At 49.4% G+C, this 17,204-nt stretch overlaps 1 protein-coding gene across 2 annotated transcripts in view; it reads right to left on the bottom strand.

The window, feature by feature from the left end:
- LOC115082140 (HAUS augmin-like complex subunit 5) overlaps positions 1-17,204 on the bottom strand; it is a 95,676-nt gene that overhangs the window by 31,546 nt on the left and 46,926 nt on the right. For both annotated transcript variants that reach the window (XM_029586398.1, XM_029586399.1), the window contains exons 8-13: positions 16,639-16,718; positions 16,481-16,541; positions 15,898-16,025; positions 14,966-15,044; positions 13,677-13,822; positions 1,127-1,289 (exon numbers count right to left, since the gene is read on the bottom strand). In XM_029586398.1, the coding sequence (XP_029442258.1) occupies positions 1,127-1,289; positions 13,677-13,822; positions 14,966-15,044; positions 15,898-16,025; positions 16,481-16,541; positions 16,639-16,718 (657 nt within the window). The remainder of the gene's footprint in view (positions 1-1,126; positions 1,290-13,676; positions 13,823-14,965; positions 15,045-15,897; positions 16,026-16,480; positions 16,542-16,638; positions 16,719-17,204) is intronic.

Genomic DNA, 17,204 nt, shown 5'->3' with positions numbered 1-17,204 from the left:
CTGATCATCTTTTTGTTTTGTGGAATAGTCCGAAGAAGGGTTCTCAGGCCTCCAAAACTACTATTGCAAGGTGGCCTAATGAAGCTATTGGATCGGCTTACATCCTCAAGGGTAAGCCAGTTCCAGAAGGTTTGAGGGCCCATTCTACTCTGTCTCAGGCGACCTGTTTGGGCAGAGGCCCAGTTGGTTTCTCCACAAGAAATTTGTAGAGTGGTGACATGGAAGTCTCTGCATACAATTGCATGGCATTATTGGGCTGGATGAGGGGGATCGTGAGTCTCTGTCATTTGGCGAAAGTGTCTTGCGAACGGGATTCTCCAGGTCTCACCCTCATTAGGGAGCTTTGGTACATCTCAGGAGTCTGGACTGATCCGGGTACATACAGGGAAAGGAAAATTGATTCTTACCTGCTAATTTTTGTTCCTGTAGTACCAAGGATCAATCCAGAACCCACCCGATTTATGGAAGTGGAGAGCTGTCCGCTCAGCTTTGTGTATTTCAGATAGCAGAAGATTTATCTACCAAATTTGTTACTAGTTTTCTTGGAAGGTTTTTTTGTTTGAGTGCACGGTTTGTTGCATTTAGCTTGGGTACAGATCAATACAGAGGATCTGTAGCTGGCATCAGGGTATATGAAGCAGTGTCAGTTTTACTTTCTCTGTCTACATCTGCTGGCACGGATGAATAAACCCAGGAGTCTGGACTGATCTGTGGTGCTACAGGAATGAAAGTTCGCAGGTAAGAACCAATTTCCTTTAAGAAGTGTGCTGGGTTCCAGAGGCTGCTATTATTTGTAACTGCTGGCCAAGGACCATCCCTACAATGGCTGAGTTAGGAGGGGGTGTTAGAAGTATGGCAAAACCCCCAAATATCTATGAATGCTTATGAAGTAGTAACCCAGAGGCCACTTGTGATTGAAATAGAAACCAAAAAGGACAGAAGGAAATTACTGGGCCTAAAAAATAGGGGGGAAAAAAAGTATTTCACAGTTACACACAGTGTTGAGGAGGAGCTTATAGTCAAGGTATCCTTGCCCCTCTCATGACTAACAGCTGTTTTTTTGTTTTCTCTCCTGCGTGTCCTCTCATACCAGCAGTTCTCTTCTGTCTCCCCGCCCAGTACCCACCACAAGTTGTCGGAAGTCTGTGATGCGCTGGTGTTTCTGCTGCAGTGCCTGCAGCTCCTGCTTCTTGGCACATGCCTCATCCTCCAGGGTACGGCACTCCTGCAGCAGGGAATCCCGACATGCCTTCAGCACTACTGCCCGCAGCTCCAGTTCAAAGGCTGCCCTGTCCAGGGCAAAAAAAAAAAGGCGATAAGAGATTAACCTAATAAGATCTGAGGAGAAAGTGAAGGAGGCAAGTCTACTGTATACATCTAGTACAGCTATAGAAATGATAAATAGTATTTAATCTAGAGAAGAAAGGATTAAACTAACTTATTGTGCAGACAAACATAGACCTGGCCAGCTTACCTCAATATCTGTGGGGATAAAAAGGTGAAAATTGTAACTACCGTTCATTCCTTTCCTATAGTCCTACCAGACCAGTAGGTTGTTCCTTCTCCCGGCAGATGGAGACAGAGAAAAAAAAACTTTCTAAGCTGCCTCTATTCTCTCTTAAAGACAGAAGCAGCAGGGCACATAGTATTTCATGACCACTTTTTCCAATAAAGGTGGCTCCCTGTACGTACCCAGATCAGTCCAGACTCCTGGGTTTTGCCTCCCCTCCAACAGATGGAGACAGAGAAAGTTTTACTGACACTGCCACATAACACGAGGTGCCACCTGCAGTCCCTCAGTATTTCTCTGTCTCCAGCACCTCCACCAATGGACCAGATGTCCATTGGTGGAGGTGCAAAGCAAAGCAAACAAGCAAACGGCAGAAGTTTGGCAGGACTCAAAAACCTTCCATACCAGCACGTATGAAAGATAAGTAGTAGATCGCCTAGCTTGTAGCAGCGTAGAAATAACCGCCTCGGGATAACCCTTATACCTCAATTGCCGCCTCTCAAAAGCCATGCCGCTAGACAAAAGCGAATGGCCTGATCTGAAAATATGGATCCCTGACGAAGGCAGCCCACTAAGTGACTGAAGTGAATTGGACCATCCACTGCAAAGTTGATCAGGTTTGCGAACCATGTGCAATGAGGCCACTCCAGAGCCTTGATGCCTCTCTAACCGACGCAACGCCTTGCCCAGAAATGGCCACAGAGGAAAAACAAAGCAGAACCTCCCACAGCCAAGGCACTACTAGAGCATAGACACCCTTGGCCCTGTGCTCCCTTCTCAGATTAAGAAACCGAAATGCCTTGGCATTCTGATGAGTCGCCATTAGGTCCACATGGGGGGAGCCCCACCTTTCGCGAATGAGCTGCATCGCCGACTCCAACAACTTCCACTCACCTGGATCAAATATCCTGCAGCTCAAATAATCCGCTTGAATGTTTTCGGCCACAGCTATATGTGATGCCACAATCCTCTCCAGGTGTTGTTCCGCCCAGAGAACCAACTCCTGTGCCTCCTGGGCTACTGCTGTTGGTTCCACCCCGATTTATGTAAGCTACCATCATCGCATTGTCCGACGGTACCTGCACCGAACAACCTCTCACCAATGGCAGAAAAGCCCATAAGGTAGGCAGACCGTTCTGGTCTCTAACCGATTGATAGACCAAGCAGACTCTTTCATGGACCAGCCACCCTGAGCTGACACTTGCTGACAAACTGCTCCTCAACCAGAAGAAGTGGCATCGGTTGTAAGCACTACTCAATCCGGAACTTCAAGATCTAGCCCCCGAATGAGATTGGAACTTAGACTCCACCGGAACTTAGAAGCCACCAGAACAGACTCTCCCGAGTGAATCCCTCGAGCAGCAATGGAAGATGAAACTCCTCTGAGACCGGGTTCCACCATGCCAGAAAAGCCCTCTGCAAGGGTCTCCTATGAGCAAACGCCCACGGAACCAAATCCAGGGTCAAAGCTATAGAACCCAGAACCTGCAAATAGTCCCAGACCTTGGGCATCGGTTACCCCAGATCTGCCCTTGCAGCTTCCGAACATGCTCCTCCGAAAGAAACACTTTGCCTGTCAGAGTCAAATTGAGCTCTCAGATACTCCAGGGACTGTGCCGGTTGCAGTTGACTACCACATTCACCACCCAGCCGAGCAACTCGAGAATATCTTCTGAACTGACTTGCGACAAATAACCTCCAATTTCGCCCTGATAAGTCAGTTGTCCAGATAAGGCGCACCAGAACCCCTTCCTGACGCAAGGCCGCTGCCACCACCACCACCATCACCTTGGTGAAAGCACGTGGTGCCGTGGCCAACCAGAAAGGAAGGGCCTGAAACTGAAAATGTTGACTCAGAATCATGAACCGCAGAAAATGCTGAGACTTTGGCGGAATGGGAATGTGCAAATATGCCTCAGTTAGATCTAGAGACTCCAGAAAGTCTCCCTTGCAAACCGCCGCAATAACCAACCTCAGTTTCTCCATATGGAAACATGGTACCTTGAGAGCTGCCTTTACCTTTTTCAGGTCTAGAATCGGTGGAAAGTGCCTTCCTTCTTTGGAACCATGAAGTAAATGGAACACCTTCCCAAGCCTAACTGCTCACGGGGAACCGGAATTACCACTCCCCAGCTTTCACAGACAGCCCAGTGTCTCTCGAATCGCCATTTGTTTGTCTACAGAACCACAAGGGTAAACTAGAAGCAAGTCTCAGATTGGACGAGCAAATTCTAAAGCGTAGCCGTCCTTTACCACACTGAGAACCCACTGGTCCTGAGTAATCTTGGCCCACTCCACGTAAAGCCATGCCAGGTGACCCCCCTCTATAATGGGAATGACGGCACGGACCAGCCTCACCTCATTGCAAGGACTTAACTCCTGCTGCGCTACCGCCGGCAGCACCCCTGAATGATCTCCTGGCATCCTGAAAGAACTGATCCCAGGATTGGCCCCATAGGGAAAATTTCATTTTCCTTAGTGTAGACAGATGGACTCAGGACCAATGGGTTATGCTTCCCTGCCAACAGATGGAAACTGAGTCAAATTTCAACGCTCATGTCACCCTAGATACACCCCTGCAGTATTCTCTTCAAAAGCCACTGTGGATATACTATTGAAAAAAACTTAACATAAGAAATTGCCATACTGGGTCAGACCAAGGGTCCATCAAGCCCAGCATCCTGTTTCCAACAGAGGCCAATCCAGGCCATAAGAACCTGGCAAGTACCCAAAAACTAAGTCTATTCGAAAAATGGCGGCGCACTTAACCGGCCCTAGCAGGAAAGGAAGGGAGAGTCGGCACGCCAAGATTAACAAACTTTTTTTTTTTTTTTTTTTAAAGCAAAGAAAACTTGCCCGATCGCTGTCCTTGGTTCTGGTCCTGCTGGGATGAGTGAGCCGGGCTCCCCAGTATCACCCCAGGGCTGCTTGAATTTAAGTTACAGGGCCCTCGACCCTTACTAGCAGCTGCCTCTAAACACCAGGAGGAACGGTCCCCTCAGGACCTAGCAACCCCCTGGGAGGCCAAAGAACTTCCTTGTCCTTGACTTTTTTTTTTTTATCCTAAAGGAAAATTAGGGCTTACCTCCGATAATTTTCGTTCCTGTAGTACCAAGGATCAGTCCAGACTCCTGGGTTGTGCCTCCGTAACCAGCAGATGGAGACAGAGCCAAACTTGTCAGGCTCCCCCTATATATACCAGGGTGCCACCCACAGCCTGTCAGTATAACGCAATGTCAAAGCAGAACTCTGACAACTAAATACTAACTAAAAACCCCCAGCCTAGGAACCGGAGGAACTCCGGGCCCACAGTCCCCAACACGAGACTAGCCCCGGAAGAGAAATTAGCATATAGCTAATCAAATAAGAAATCACGCAACATTTGCATAACAGAAAGAACACACACACACAGCGGACTCTCCGAAAACTGAGAAACACAGAGGGCGGGACTCTGGACTGATCCTTGGTACTACAGGAACGAAAATTATCGGAAGTAAGCCCTAATTTTCCTTTCCCTGTACGTACCGGATCAGTCCAGACTCCTGGGATGTACCAGAGCTGATATTACTTGGGATGGGATCCGGAGAGGCCTGCTCTAAAACACCTGCTCCGAAGTTGCCATCCCTTGCACCCCGAACATCCAAAATATAATGACACGCAAAAGTATCCCAGGATGCTAAGAGAGACAACTCTGCAATTCCCCAGTGCAGAGGTCCACATACACTATCCCAGGACGCCGCCTGGGACCTCGAACAGCCCTTGAGCCCTCGCTGTACCCATTTACCGCAAAGGGAATGAAGCGGACCCGAAAATCACCTTCAACCAGCAAGCCAGGGTAGCCTTGGAGGCCCTATTACTCCTCCTGTGGCCCTGACAAACCAAAAAGGGGTGAGTATATTTGACACCCCCCACTACCGGCGGAAAAATATTCGCGCACTTCCACGTCCTCAGATCGCTTGCCGATGGCTCCGATCCCTAGAGATCCTGAAGGAAGGAAGTTCCACGTCCCGGTGCAAGGAGAATACCACCTGTGGGAGAAATAAGGGAACCATGCGTAGCGTCCCCCCCCGCAGCGTCTCCCCGGCTTCCAGTATTCGCAAGAAAATTCCCTGCAAAATAGGGCCTAAAACCCCTGACACTCCTCTGGCAGACGCAACCGCCACCCAGAACACTGTCTTCCACTGAAGGACCTGAAGGTTGCCTGTTTGAAATAGTGTGAAGGGAGGAGCACTCAGGGCTACGAGGATCACACTCCAAAACCAGGAAGGACACTGAACCTTCAAGGTATCCGCAAGTGATCCGCCCCTCCGGGACCCGGGTCCAAACCGGTCGTACCGCTAAAATCTCTCTTCAATAACAATAACTCCCGAACTTCACCGAGAACCGCTACCTGAACCCTTAGGTAACCCCAGGATAGCCACAGGATAGACCGAGTGTCAAACCACGGTGTAGAAGGCAAATAGCTGAAAACGGAAGCCCGAGTAACGGGGATCGACTGTTAAACGAACCAGGAATCGAAGATATTGCAAACGCACACCACGTCAAGCAAGTTGACTCCTTCCGTGATCTCAGAAAGGCGGTACCATCGCGGCAAAGTAGCCTTTGCCCCCTTATGCGATGCCATTCAAAAACCATGCCGCCCGCTCAAGTGATCTACCTGATCGAAAACACATAGGAGTCTGGAGGAGGAAACCGGAAGACACGGCAAGCACCCCGGTCCCTCCACCGCCAGGTCGAGGAAATAGGCAACTAGGGCCTTCCTGGCCACCCAGGAGGTACTCTAACCACCGTGGATGGATAGAACTCCAGGCGCCGAAGGATTCCGCTGATCAGAGGCCAAGGAGGGAGACGTACCGAAGAATCCTCGTGGACCACGGCAACGTTAGGGCATCTACTCCTCTTGACCCTTTTTTCCCTCCGGCGGGCCAAGTCTGGAACATCGCCCTCAGGTCCCTGGCCGGCGTGTCCCATGTGACGCAGATGAGATGGGAGGCCCTGCTGTCAGAAATCATTCTCCTGGACCTACACTGGCGCCTGAAATCCGCCTGAATGTCGCCGACCCTTGTTACGCGAGACGCCGCTAAGCGCAGCAGGTGGCACTCCATCTACTGCCGCAGGCTACTAGCCTCGAAGACCACCACCTGACTTCTGGATCCCCAGTGCCTAATGCTGAGATCACCGTTGTCGCGTTGTCTGAGAGGACCCGGACCGACTCTCCATAGATCGGCTGATGCGACTCGGAAGCAGCCCAACGGTCCTGAACAGCCTTCCAACCCCAGAGCAACGAAACTTGCATCTGTGGTGAGCCCCGTCCATTCTGGCTTTGTCCATGGTGACGGGAGAAGGACTGTACCGACACTGGGCTCCATCGGGAGAGCAAAGCGGATTGTGATGGATCAAGTGTGGCCCCACTCCGACGAACGGAATACCGTTCCCTGGGTAGTATCGAACAACGCTCTTAGAGAACTCCCGTGATTGACCGGGAACGAGAGGACTCCTCGTGACGTTTGCCACTGCAGTCGCTAGTGATGGCGACCCCACAGAGGGGCTCCGACTGCGACAGAAGAGTCAACCGTCCAGGTACAAGGGTAACAGTGGTCCTCCCTCCGCGGCTGTGCCGCTACGACCACTATGCCCCTGGTAATAGTCCTCAAGGCTGGACACTGCACGCCTGTCCTCCCCGACGAAGAACCGGAGATGTTTCTGGAGATCTGCACTGGACCCGCCACGCAGATAAGCCTCCGGGAGATTCAGGGATGCCGGGAACTCCCGTCCAGCCATGGCGCCCTCTTACGAAGAACGGGAGACGCCGCCATCTGTTGACCCACTTGCGATCTGGTATGGGCCAGAAGTGTCTTTCCTGCTATGGAACTACAAAGGAAGTGGAGAAATGTCCGTTTCCCCGCTCCTGATGCGGGACCGGCCCCACTGCTCCCAGATCGAACCATCTTTGCAAGGTCCACTGGACCGCTCGGTGTTTGTCTGCGTCCCCGTACGGTGTTTGACTACCGGCAGTACTCCGCGCTCTGACGTGACCCTGGCCCATTCCTCTGAGAAGAGAGCCAAACAGAGTCTCCTGATGTCCGGGGGACCGAGGGGAAGGAGCCCCTGGGCACGAGCCCACCAGTTTAGGGCTGGATTAGAAGGATGACCTGGGGCGGGACTAACTTCCATCGAAGTTAAACCATCTTCTCCAACTCCTTCCCGAACCGCAGCTTCTCCTTGAAGGACCCCGGCATGGACCCGGGCGCACCATCCGCCGACTCATCCTGCACCGACAGCAATCGACTCGTCGAGCCCGTAGCAGCCACGGAGCGTGCCGAGGTCCGCAGACGATCATACCGGGCACCTGCACTGTAGACCATTACCGGCTCTCGGTGTCCGCCTGGCGAGCCTCCTCTTCCGACTGGCCCTCATTGGCCAGAAGTCGTAGGACCTAGCCTAGACCGGCTCTTGACAAATACTGCCAAATGCTGTCCAGAACCCCTAGGGCCGAGACCTCAGGGATCTTCTTCAATTGGATCTCCGACTTTCGATCCTGAAGACCCTCCAGAACCTATCCTGAAGACCCTACAGAGCCGTAGGACCGGTATGGTTGGGCGCTTCATGACCGCTGCCACGTCTGCGTCCACCCTGGGAGCTCGCAGGACTTCCCAGACGTCCTCCAGGTCCATGGGAGCGAGCCTAGACTTCTCAGGAGAATCCCTAAGTGCTCCAGGCCCGCTGGTATGAAGGGTCTAAGATCGGCCCTATGGAAGAGACCCTGGCGGCATGGCTCCGTCTACCTCTAGCCCCCTCGGGGGTGGGGACAGGCTCTCCAAAACCTCCTGTTCCGACGTGTCCTCTAAGGAAGCCGAGGTGTCATGTGGCGGGAGGGCCCTCCGAGCCTGCCTTGCCCGCAAAGATCCCGCAGTGGCCCCCAGGCCTCTCCTGCTGTACGCCTGCGAGACCTAAGGCCTCCGCCAGCCCTACGTAGTATGGGCAAAATAAAAGCGGGAGGTATCCGACTTAGGTAGCATCCCCAAGTAGCTGAATTGAGCACACCTTCTGCATGCGATGCAGCCCTAGCACCGAGCCACTGCTCTTTTTGGAACCTGAGATGCTCTCTGCTCCCTCCCCCGAAGGGCCCGCGGGCGTACACACAGTCTCCGTCCCGTGTGCTATGGGGAGAGAGAGAGAGAGAGAGAGAGAGAGAGAGGGAGGATGGCGAGCCAACCAGGGCGACCGGCTAAGATGGCGTCTTATGCTGCCTCTGCCTGTAGCCACTGCGGTAACGCCGTGGGAGGGGCCCCCAGCGCGACCGGCATCCCGATCAGCCTACCGAGCACCCGTTCGCGCGTCCCCCGATGGACCCAGCTCCACGTGCGTGCGCCGACCCGCAGGCCGCCCAGGCCGCACCTCCTCTTGCCCCCTCACCACTGTGAGCCGCGCGCGCCGCCCCGCAGGCCACCCAGGCCGCACCACGCGGCAGGCCAGGTCAAACCGCGCCGCCTAGGGAGCGAGAACTCTCCCGTGAGACCCGCGCGCCGTTCTGCAGGCCGCGCCACGCGGCAGGCCGGGCCGGTCCGCGCCCCCGACAGGCCGCGCCACGCGGCAGGCCGGGCCGGTCTGCGCCCCCGAACTGAAAATAAACTGAAAGCCTCTAAAAATCAAAATGTCTTTTTTTTTTTTTTAAATCAACTCACCGGAAACTGCGGCGATCAGGGAGGAAGGAGCCGACCGCGGCGATCAGGGAAGAAGGAGCCGACAAACACAATCAAACCGCGCCGCCGAGCCGCCGCCGCGAGAACTTACCTCAAAATTTTTTTATTTTTTTTTTTGAAAAAGCAACACGACGCTGTCCCCCGGCGAGTACTGAAGCGGCCTGGTTGGGGTGAGTGAGCCGGGCTCCCTGGTATCACCTCGGCTGGGCCGGTTCTCACCTGCAGGGTCCTCGACCCTTGGCCACAGCAGCCTACTACCGGGGGGATGGCCCCCTCGGGACTTAGCAACCCCCTGGGAGGCTCAGGCCCGATCCTCTGGAGAACCTGCAACCAATTTTTTTTTTTTTTTTTTAACTTTACCACAAGGAGAGGGAAGAGACAAAAGCCTAAAACTAGCCGCCTTACACCTATACACTACCACCTAACTGAATCAGGCAAGACTGTGGGTAGGCATCTGACCATCTGCTGGAGACAGAGTTATACTGACAGGCTGTGGGTGGCACCCTGGTATATATAGGGGGAGCCTGACAAGTTTGGCTCTGTCTCCATCTGCTGGTGCGGAGGCACAACCCAGGAGTCTGGACTGATCCGGTACGTACAGGGAATTAGAATTTAAAGGAACACAAACCTTAAAATTCCTACACTTCTAACCTCTCTCTCTTTTTTTGTTTACTAGGTAATCAGAACAGACTGTAGGTTTTGCACCTCCACCATCTGCTGGAGACAGAGAAATACTGACAGGCTGTAGGTGGCACCTCAGGGTATAGGGCAGAGTTTGTTAAAACTTCTGTCTCCATCTGCTGGAAGGGAGGCAAAACCCTGGAGTTTGGACTGATCCGGGTACGTACAGGAACTTTTAGATACTGCGTCAAAAGTCTACTGACATTCAAATGATGGAGGAGGCAGGACTCTTCCGCGTCCTTGTGCTTATCTAGGGATGGTAAAGGTACTTAACACCTCAGGGACCACTTGAAGTGAATTCTGTCTCTGCAAAAATCTCTTCTACCCTTTTTTTTTTTTTTTTTTTTTTTTTAAACTGCTCTCACTCAAGACTGCAAGTTTGCACTTCTACCATTTGATGGAGACAGAGAAATACTGAGGAATTGCAAATGGCACTCTCTGATTTGTAGCATTGCCTCAAAGTTCTTGTTCTCTGCCTCCATCTGCTGGTAGGGATGCAAAACCCACTTGTCTGGACTGATCTTTAGTACGAACAGGAACCTGGCCTGTTTGTGGCTCTTGAGGATTGGAGTTGGCCACCCCTGCACTAGTGGCTGAGTCTCATTTAACATTTTACAAATATGCTCTGGAGGTGGGGCCAGTGTGTTCAGTTCGAGAGAATGGAGACTGAAGAAGGTAGCACCAATCACCAAGACCACAATTCACTACAGGAACTCCTGCTCCATGGAAGACCTTACCTCTCACCTTTCATCGGAACTTATTAACCTTGACCTTTCCGACGCAGAAACAGCCATCTCTACATGGCATAACATCACAAACAAGGTGGCAGAAAAAATATGCCCCTTAAAAACTAAAGAGCTCAACCCATCCTGTAAAAACAAAAAACCATGGTTCAATCAAGAACTAAACACCAAACTAGAATGGAGAAAAAAAGAACATCCAACGATACACTAAATGAGTACAAAACCCTCATGCACAGTTATAGAAATAACATCCTTCGCACAAAGAGATTATTATGCCCACAAAATTCACAATTTTTCCTTCTATGCTAAAGCACTGTTTTCATATGTCTCAGAGCTCACAAAACCCACCTCACCAGTTATCCCTGACGATCAAGTTCAATCCAGATGCACTGAACTTGCACAATTCTTCGAAAACAAAATCCTTAAGCTAATAGCACCTCTGGCAACGAATAATATAGAACCTCCTGCTTTCCTCTCCCCCTCCTTCAGCCAGAAAGCAAAACTAGAATCCTTCGAACCCACTTCCTCACTCGAAATTGAATCGATTCTCAAAAAGATGAAACCCTCCACTCATCCGATAGATGCCATTCCATCTAAATTACTACTCACCATCCCAAACATCATTGCGAAGCCCTTAGCAGAGATCATCAACCGTTCACTAATCCAAAGATCAGTACCAGACACTCTGAAAATAGCAACCCTCAAACCTCTCCTCAAGAAACCCAACCTGAACCCAGCAGACCCGGCCAATTTTCGCCCCAACGCCAACCTACCGTTTGTCACCAAACTTATGGAGAGAATTGTTAACAAACAGTTGTCGGAATTCCTAGAAGACCACAAGATCCTCACAACAGCCCAATTTGGATTCCGCAAATCCCTCAGTATGGAATCTCTATTAATCTCATTGACAGACAGAGTCCTCTCCGGACTGGAGAAAAAGACCCCCTACCTCCTGGCACTTCGATATATCAGCATCATTTGACACCGTAAATCACTCTATCCTCATCTCCCAACTCTCAGACATAGGCATCTCAGGTTCAGCCCTTGAATGGTTCAGATCATTCCTTAACAGGACATACAAGGTCAGAATTAGTAACAAGGACTCTCACCCGGTCAAGTCCTCTCTAGGAGTCCCTCAAGGATCCTCCCTTTCCCCAACCCTGTTTAACATCTATCTCCTCCCCCTATGTCATCTGCTCTCAAATCTAAAGATCACACACGTCATATACGCCGACGACGTCCAGATCCTGTTGCCAGTCACTGAATCTATCTCCAACACCATCAACTTCTGGAACAATTGTCTACAGTCCATAAACTCACTCCTCACTAGCCTCAACTTGGTGCTCAATATTTCAAAAACGGAACTCATGCTATTCACTTTGGATGACAACTTTCAGGCTACCAACAATCTAGTCACACCGCTAAGGATCTCCCCCACACACGTAAGAGACCTAGGAGTCACTATCGACAAGAGACTGAATCTCAAACAATTTGTCAAAAACACAACGAAGGAATGCTTTCACAAACTACACATATTGAAAAGGCTGAAACCTCTCCTCCATTTTCAGGACTTTAGAACAGTCCTCCAAACAATTCTATTTTCAAAAATTGATTATTGCAACTCGCTGCTGATTGGCCTCCCAGCTATCACCACCAAACCACTACAAATGTTGCAGAACTCAGCAGCCAGGATTCTAACCAACTCTAGTAGACGAGATCACATCACACCTATTTTAAAAAACCTACACTAGCTCCCTATTAAATCTAGAATCATTTTCAAAGTACTAGCCATAACCCACAAGACCATTCATTCCCAAACTTCGCTAGATCTAAGCGACCCACTTCGTCCTCACGCTTCACTGAGACCTATCAGAACCAGCTACTTAGGCACCTTATATGCATCTCCAGCCAAGTCACTGCTCAAGAAACGAGCATTCTCGACCGCCAGCCCCTCTCACTGGAATACTCTCCCCACGGACCTTAGTCTAGAAACTTGTTGTCGAACGTTCAAAAAGAAGCTCAAAACTTGGCTTTTCACAAAGGCATTCACTTAAAGGTCTCCGATTCACGCTTTTCTTACTCCACGCCAAATATATGATGCCGTAACCATAATTTCGCAAGTTAATTGGACTAAAATATGCACCCTGGCTTAAGAAGGCTTTCGGTAATCCGAGCTTGACTGTTACTTACTATGTGTTTTTTGTAATAATAATTTTAAATCGTTCTCACCTTTTCTATAATCTCTTACAAGTTAGCCCTGTTATTTGCCCTGTTATTTGTAACCTCTTGTTCAATGTAATTTCCAACTTTGGTTCTATGTAAACCGACGTGATATGTACCAGTACATGAACATGAGTATATAAAAGCCTTTAAATAAATAAATAAGTAAAGGTGGTGTGCTAAGAAGCAGCACATTGCAGGAGTTGAGGAGACAGTGCTGCAGGAGGCTTAGTAAAACATATACCCAGTTCCTAGTGAAGCTAAAGCCCATAGGAAGACTATGAAGATCAACAGTATAGTATTCCCACCGCAGTGGAAGAAAAAAAAAAATCCAAGCTTTGAACTGTAATAATGGAGGACCTAAATTTCTGGTAACTCTGGAACAGACTGAATTCACTGGGCTGTACACCATGAAGGAGGGAATCAAACAGAAAATCAGCAGAAGTAGGGACTGACCCACAAATCCTTGCACCGAAACATCCCTAGTCCCTAGGCAGATCTCTGAAGTTTTGGTGCAACAGACCCAATGATGCTGGAGGTCTGGTAAGTTTAAAGTGCCATGCATGAATTTCTTTGGTGCAAATCTTCCCCTGCTGACGACTCATGGACTGTAACATCAAAATTCAGATCCCTCTGCAAGTGCCTACACCCCCACAAACTTTGGTTCACCTACTCTAGCAATTTGCAAATTATAAGGGAATTTCATTACTACAGTTAGAAACCTATCTTTTAAGGCTTTCAGAGTGCAGAAAAGAGAATGGCTTTCATGACACCAATAAAGCAGCTAACAAGTGTGAGGGAGTCCATCCTGGTGTTTACCTGGCAAGGATTGACTCCTCAGAACCACTGGAGAGAAGCTGGTGGGTCTCCTGCACCACAGATGCCAGCTGTGCTGAGAGATTCGTGACCTGGACCTGCAGCGGGTGTTGCTGCACCCAGAGCTTCTCACATGCAGTCCATCCTTCCTGCAGTGGGTGAAGCACAGAAACATAGAAACATAGAAATGACGGCAGAAGACGACCAAACGGCCCATCCAGTCTGCCCAGCAAGCCTCACACATTTTTTCTCTCATACTTATCTGTTTCTCTTAGCTCTTGGTTCTATTTCCCTTCCACCCCCACCATTAATGTAGAGAGCAGTGATGGAGCTGCATCCAAGTGAAATGTCTAGCTTGATTAGTTAGGGGTAGTAGGGGTAGTAACCGCCGCAATAAGCAAGCTACACCCATGCTTATTTGTTTTACCCAGACTATGTTATACAGCCCTTATTGGTTGTTTTTCTTTTCCCCTGCCGTTGAAGCAGAGAGCTATGCTGGATATGCATTGAAAGTGAAGTATCAGGCTTATTTGATTTGGGGTAGTAACCGCCGTAACAAGCCAGCTACTCCCCTCTTTGTGAGCGCAAATCCTTTTTTCACATTTCCTCTTGCTGTTGAAGCTTAGAGCGATGTTGGAGTCACAGTAAGCATGTGTATGTTTATTGAATAAGGGTATTGTCTCCAGGCAGTAGCCATCATTCTGGCGAGTCACCCACTCTTCATTGGCGGCCTCTTGAATTTATGGATCCACAGTGTTTATCCCACGCCCCTTTGAAGTCCTTCACAGTTCTGGTCTTCACCACTTCCTCCGGAAGGGCATTCCAGGCATCCACCACCCTCTCCGTGAAGAAATACTTCCCGACATTGGTTCTGAATCTTCCTCCCTGGAGCTTCAATTCGTGACCCCTGGTTCTGCTGATTTTTTTCCTACGGAATAGGTTTGTCGTTGTCTTTGGATCATTAAAACCTTTCAAGTATCTGAAAGTCTGTATCATATCACCTCTGCTCCTCCTTTCCTCCAGGGTGTACATATTTAGATTCTTCAATCTCTCCTCGTACGTCATCCGATGAAGATCCTCCACCTTCCTGGTCGCCCTTCTCTGTACCGCTTCCATCTTGTCTTTGTCTCTTTGTAGATACGGTCTCCAGAACTGAACACAGTACTCCAGGTGAGGCCTGGAGTACTGTGTAGCCCCAGCAGTCAGAGACACTGACTGCTGGGGCAGCGGCAGCCCCGGGGGTTCACTCATGCCACACCCCTTCTCCAGGAGAAAGGCAGCCATGTACTAACCTGTATCAAACAGCGGACAGATGGCAGAGCACCTGTTGTCTCCGAGACATCTTCCAAGTGTGAACTTTGAAACCGAAATCTGAAGAAACAGAATTACAGCACAAGCAGTACAGTGAGACAACTATTGGAAACCTCACAAAATCTATTTCATTTCTCTGATCCACTCCTCTTGCTTAGCATTAGGTGCTTGTGTGCCACTATATATCTCGTGTACTCTTTTACTCCTCCCTGTATGGCCTTCCTTCTTCCAAATCTCCTTTTTAATTCAGACTTCCTGTGCACAAAGCCACCACGTACACCTTAATACACCAAAATGCAATTTAATAACCTACACACCAAACTGTAGGCATGAAGTAGCTGCCTAGTGTTTAGAGCAGAAGACCGAGAATGAGCAAAGCCAGGGTTCAAATCCCACACTCCTTGTGACCTCAAACTTCACCCTCCATTGCCTTAGACTAAGCTCTCTGGGGCAAGGAAATACCTAGAGAACCTGAATGTAACGCCTTCAGCTTGGATTTGGAAAGATGAGCAAACTTAAAATCCAGATTCAGGCACGTAGACACATAAATTGAGCTCTGGTGTAGTACAATTTGCCTGGCTGATTTTTGTATTCTGTGCCTTTGGACAAAGGCTGCTGAGCCTGGGTTATGTTTCTGGAAGTTTTGCATGCACAATTGTGTGCAGGTAGTTTTGATGGGGCAATTTTCAAAGTGAATTTACACATGCAAGCTCACTTTGAAAACAGGTGTAATTGATGCACTTTTTTGCCAACTTTATGCCCCTCTTAATGTTCAGCTGTTTCTTATTAACCTGCAAAGTGTTCAGCATCTCCACCTCTGCTTAAAGGTGGCTAACCCCACCCCCGCACAGCAGGCATGTAAATATCCCCCCGCCCTGTGATTATTCCCATCTCCGAGATAAATAGCACCTACTTGAGGGCCTGGATGTCATGATCAATGTCCATGTTGGATGTGAGATTGTGAACCTCCAATGTGTTCTGCCGTGTTAGGTGCTCCAAGGCCGCCAAGATGTGGTTGGGTGGGTGGGTGCTCAGGATGTTCTAGGCACAAGGGAACCACTGTTAGAAAGCTGCATTCTCTTTTCCCTCTTAGGACTTCTTTCCCAGGATAAGCGCCCTGTGTGAACTTAGCATACACGTACTTTGCACATAAACACACAGACAAAATACCTGCCCTTTAACATGCACATATGAAATGCATGTACCTTTGTGCACATGGACAAATGCACATATGAAATGCATGTACTTTTGTGCACATGGACAAATGCACATAGGAAATGCATGTACTTTTGTGAACATGGACAAATGCAGCTACTCTCACAAAGTGCACTTTTTTACATTTGATCTGTGCACATTACATGCTGATTTAATAAACTGATAAAGCTGGCCCAGGTGTGCTCCCACAGCCCATGCAAAGATCCATACTTCTAGCTACAAAAGCATTCAACCCATCTACAGCCCCAAGCATAAGGACCACTCTGCATGAGCGGCCTTACCTCCACCACGCTCAGCCACTGATGGTGCGACGTTCTGCGCAGCTCCTCACTCACACTGCCACTAAGAGAGAGAGAGGACAGGCGCATAAAGGGAGAGAAATCACATTTACTCAACACATTGGTCTGAAAAAGGCAGAATAGGGTGCTCAGAGCCTTACTGGAGGTTTCCTGCCACGCTGTCATCGTGGAGGCTTTTCAGGAACAGAAAGCGCATCAGGCAGGCTTCCTTCACATCCCGCTAACACGTCCAAGAACAAGGCAGAAAAAAACGTTAAATAAGGTCATGGCCCTCGAAAAGACTGCACACAAGAGGAACAGGCAACATGTGAAAATAATAAGGGGGGAGGGAATCTGCTGTGGCAGCGGGCAAGCAGGAAGAAATGAGAACGTCCTGTAGCCCCACTTATCCATTATTGGCTTATGAAGTAACCAAACCTAATTTTGGCCTTTTAATAGCTGCCAGAAATCTTTGCGCCCTGATGCTGCTCCCCACTAATTCATCGAAGGACACTCCTATCCACCTTCCTAGTTCCCATTCCTGTAGTACTTGGGATTGTTTGCTCTAAGCCTGAAGAAAGAGGGCAGAAGGAGAAATTTAGTCTTACCTGTTAATATTCTTTGCTTGAATCCTGCCAGACCAGTCCAGCTATGCCCGCAGATGGAGCCAGAACAACATTTTTTCAGTAACCTCATCACTGCTATTAGTATTGGAGCAGTACAGAGT

The sequence above is a fragment of the Rhinatrema bivittatum genome, unplaced genomic scaffold (assembly GCF_901001135.1).
Source record: "Rhinatrema bivittatum unplaced genomic scaffold, aRhiBiv1.1, whole genome shotgun sequence".
Lineage (NCBI taxonomy): Eukaryota > Metazoa > Chordata > Amphibia > Gymnophiona > Rhinatrematidae > Rhinatrema > Rhinatrema bivittatum.
Note: the sequence above shows the minus strand (reverse complement) of the source record. Positions and strands in the feature narration are given on the sequence as shown.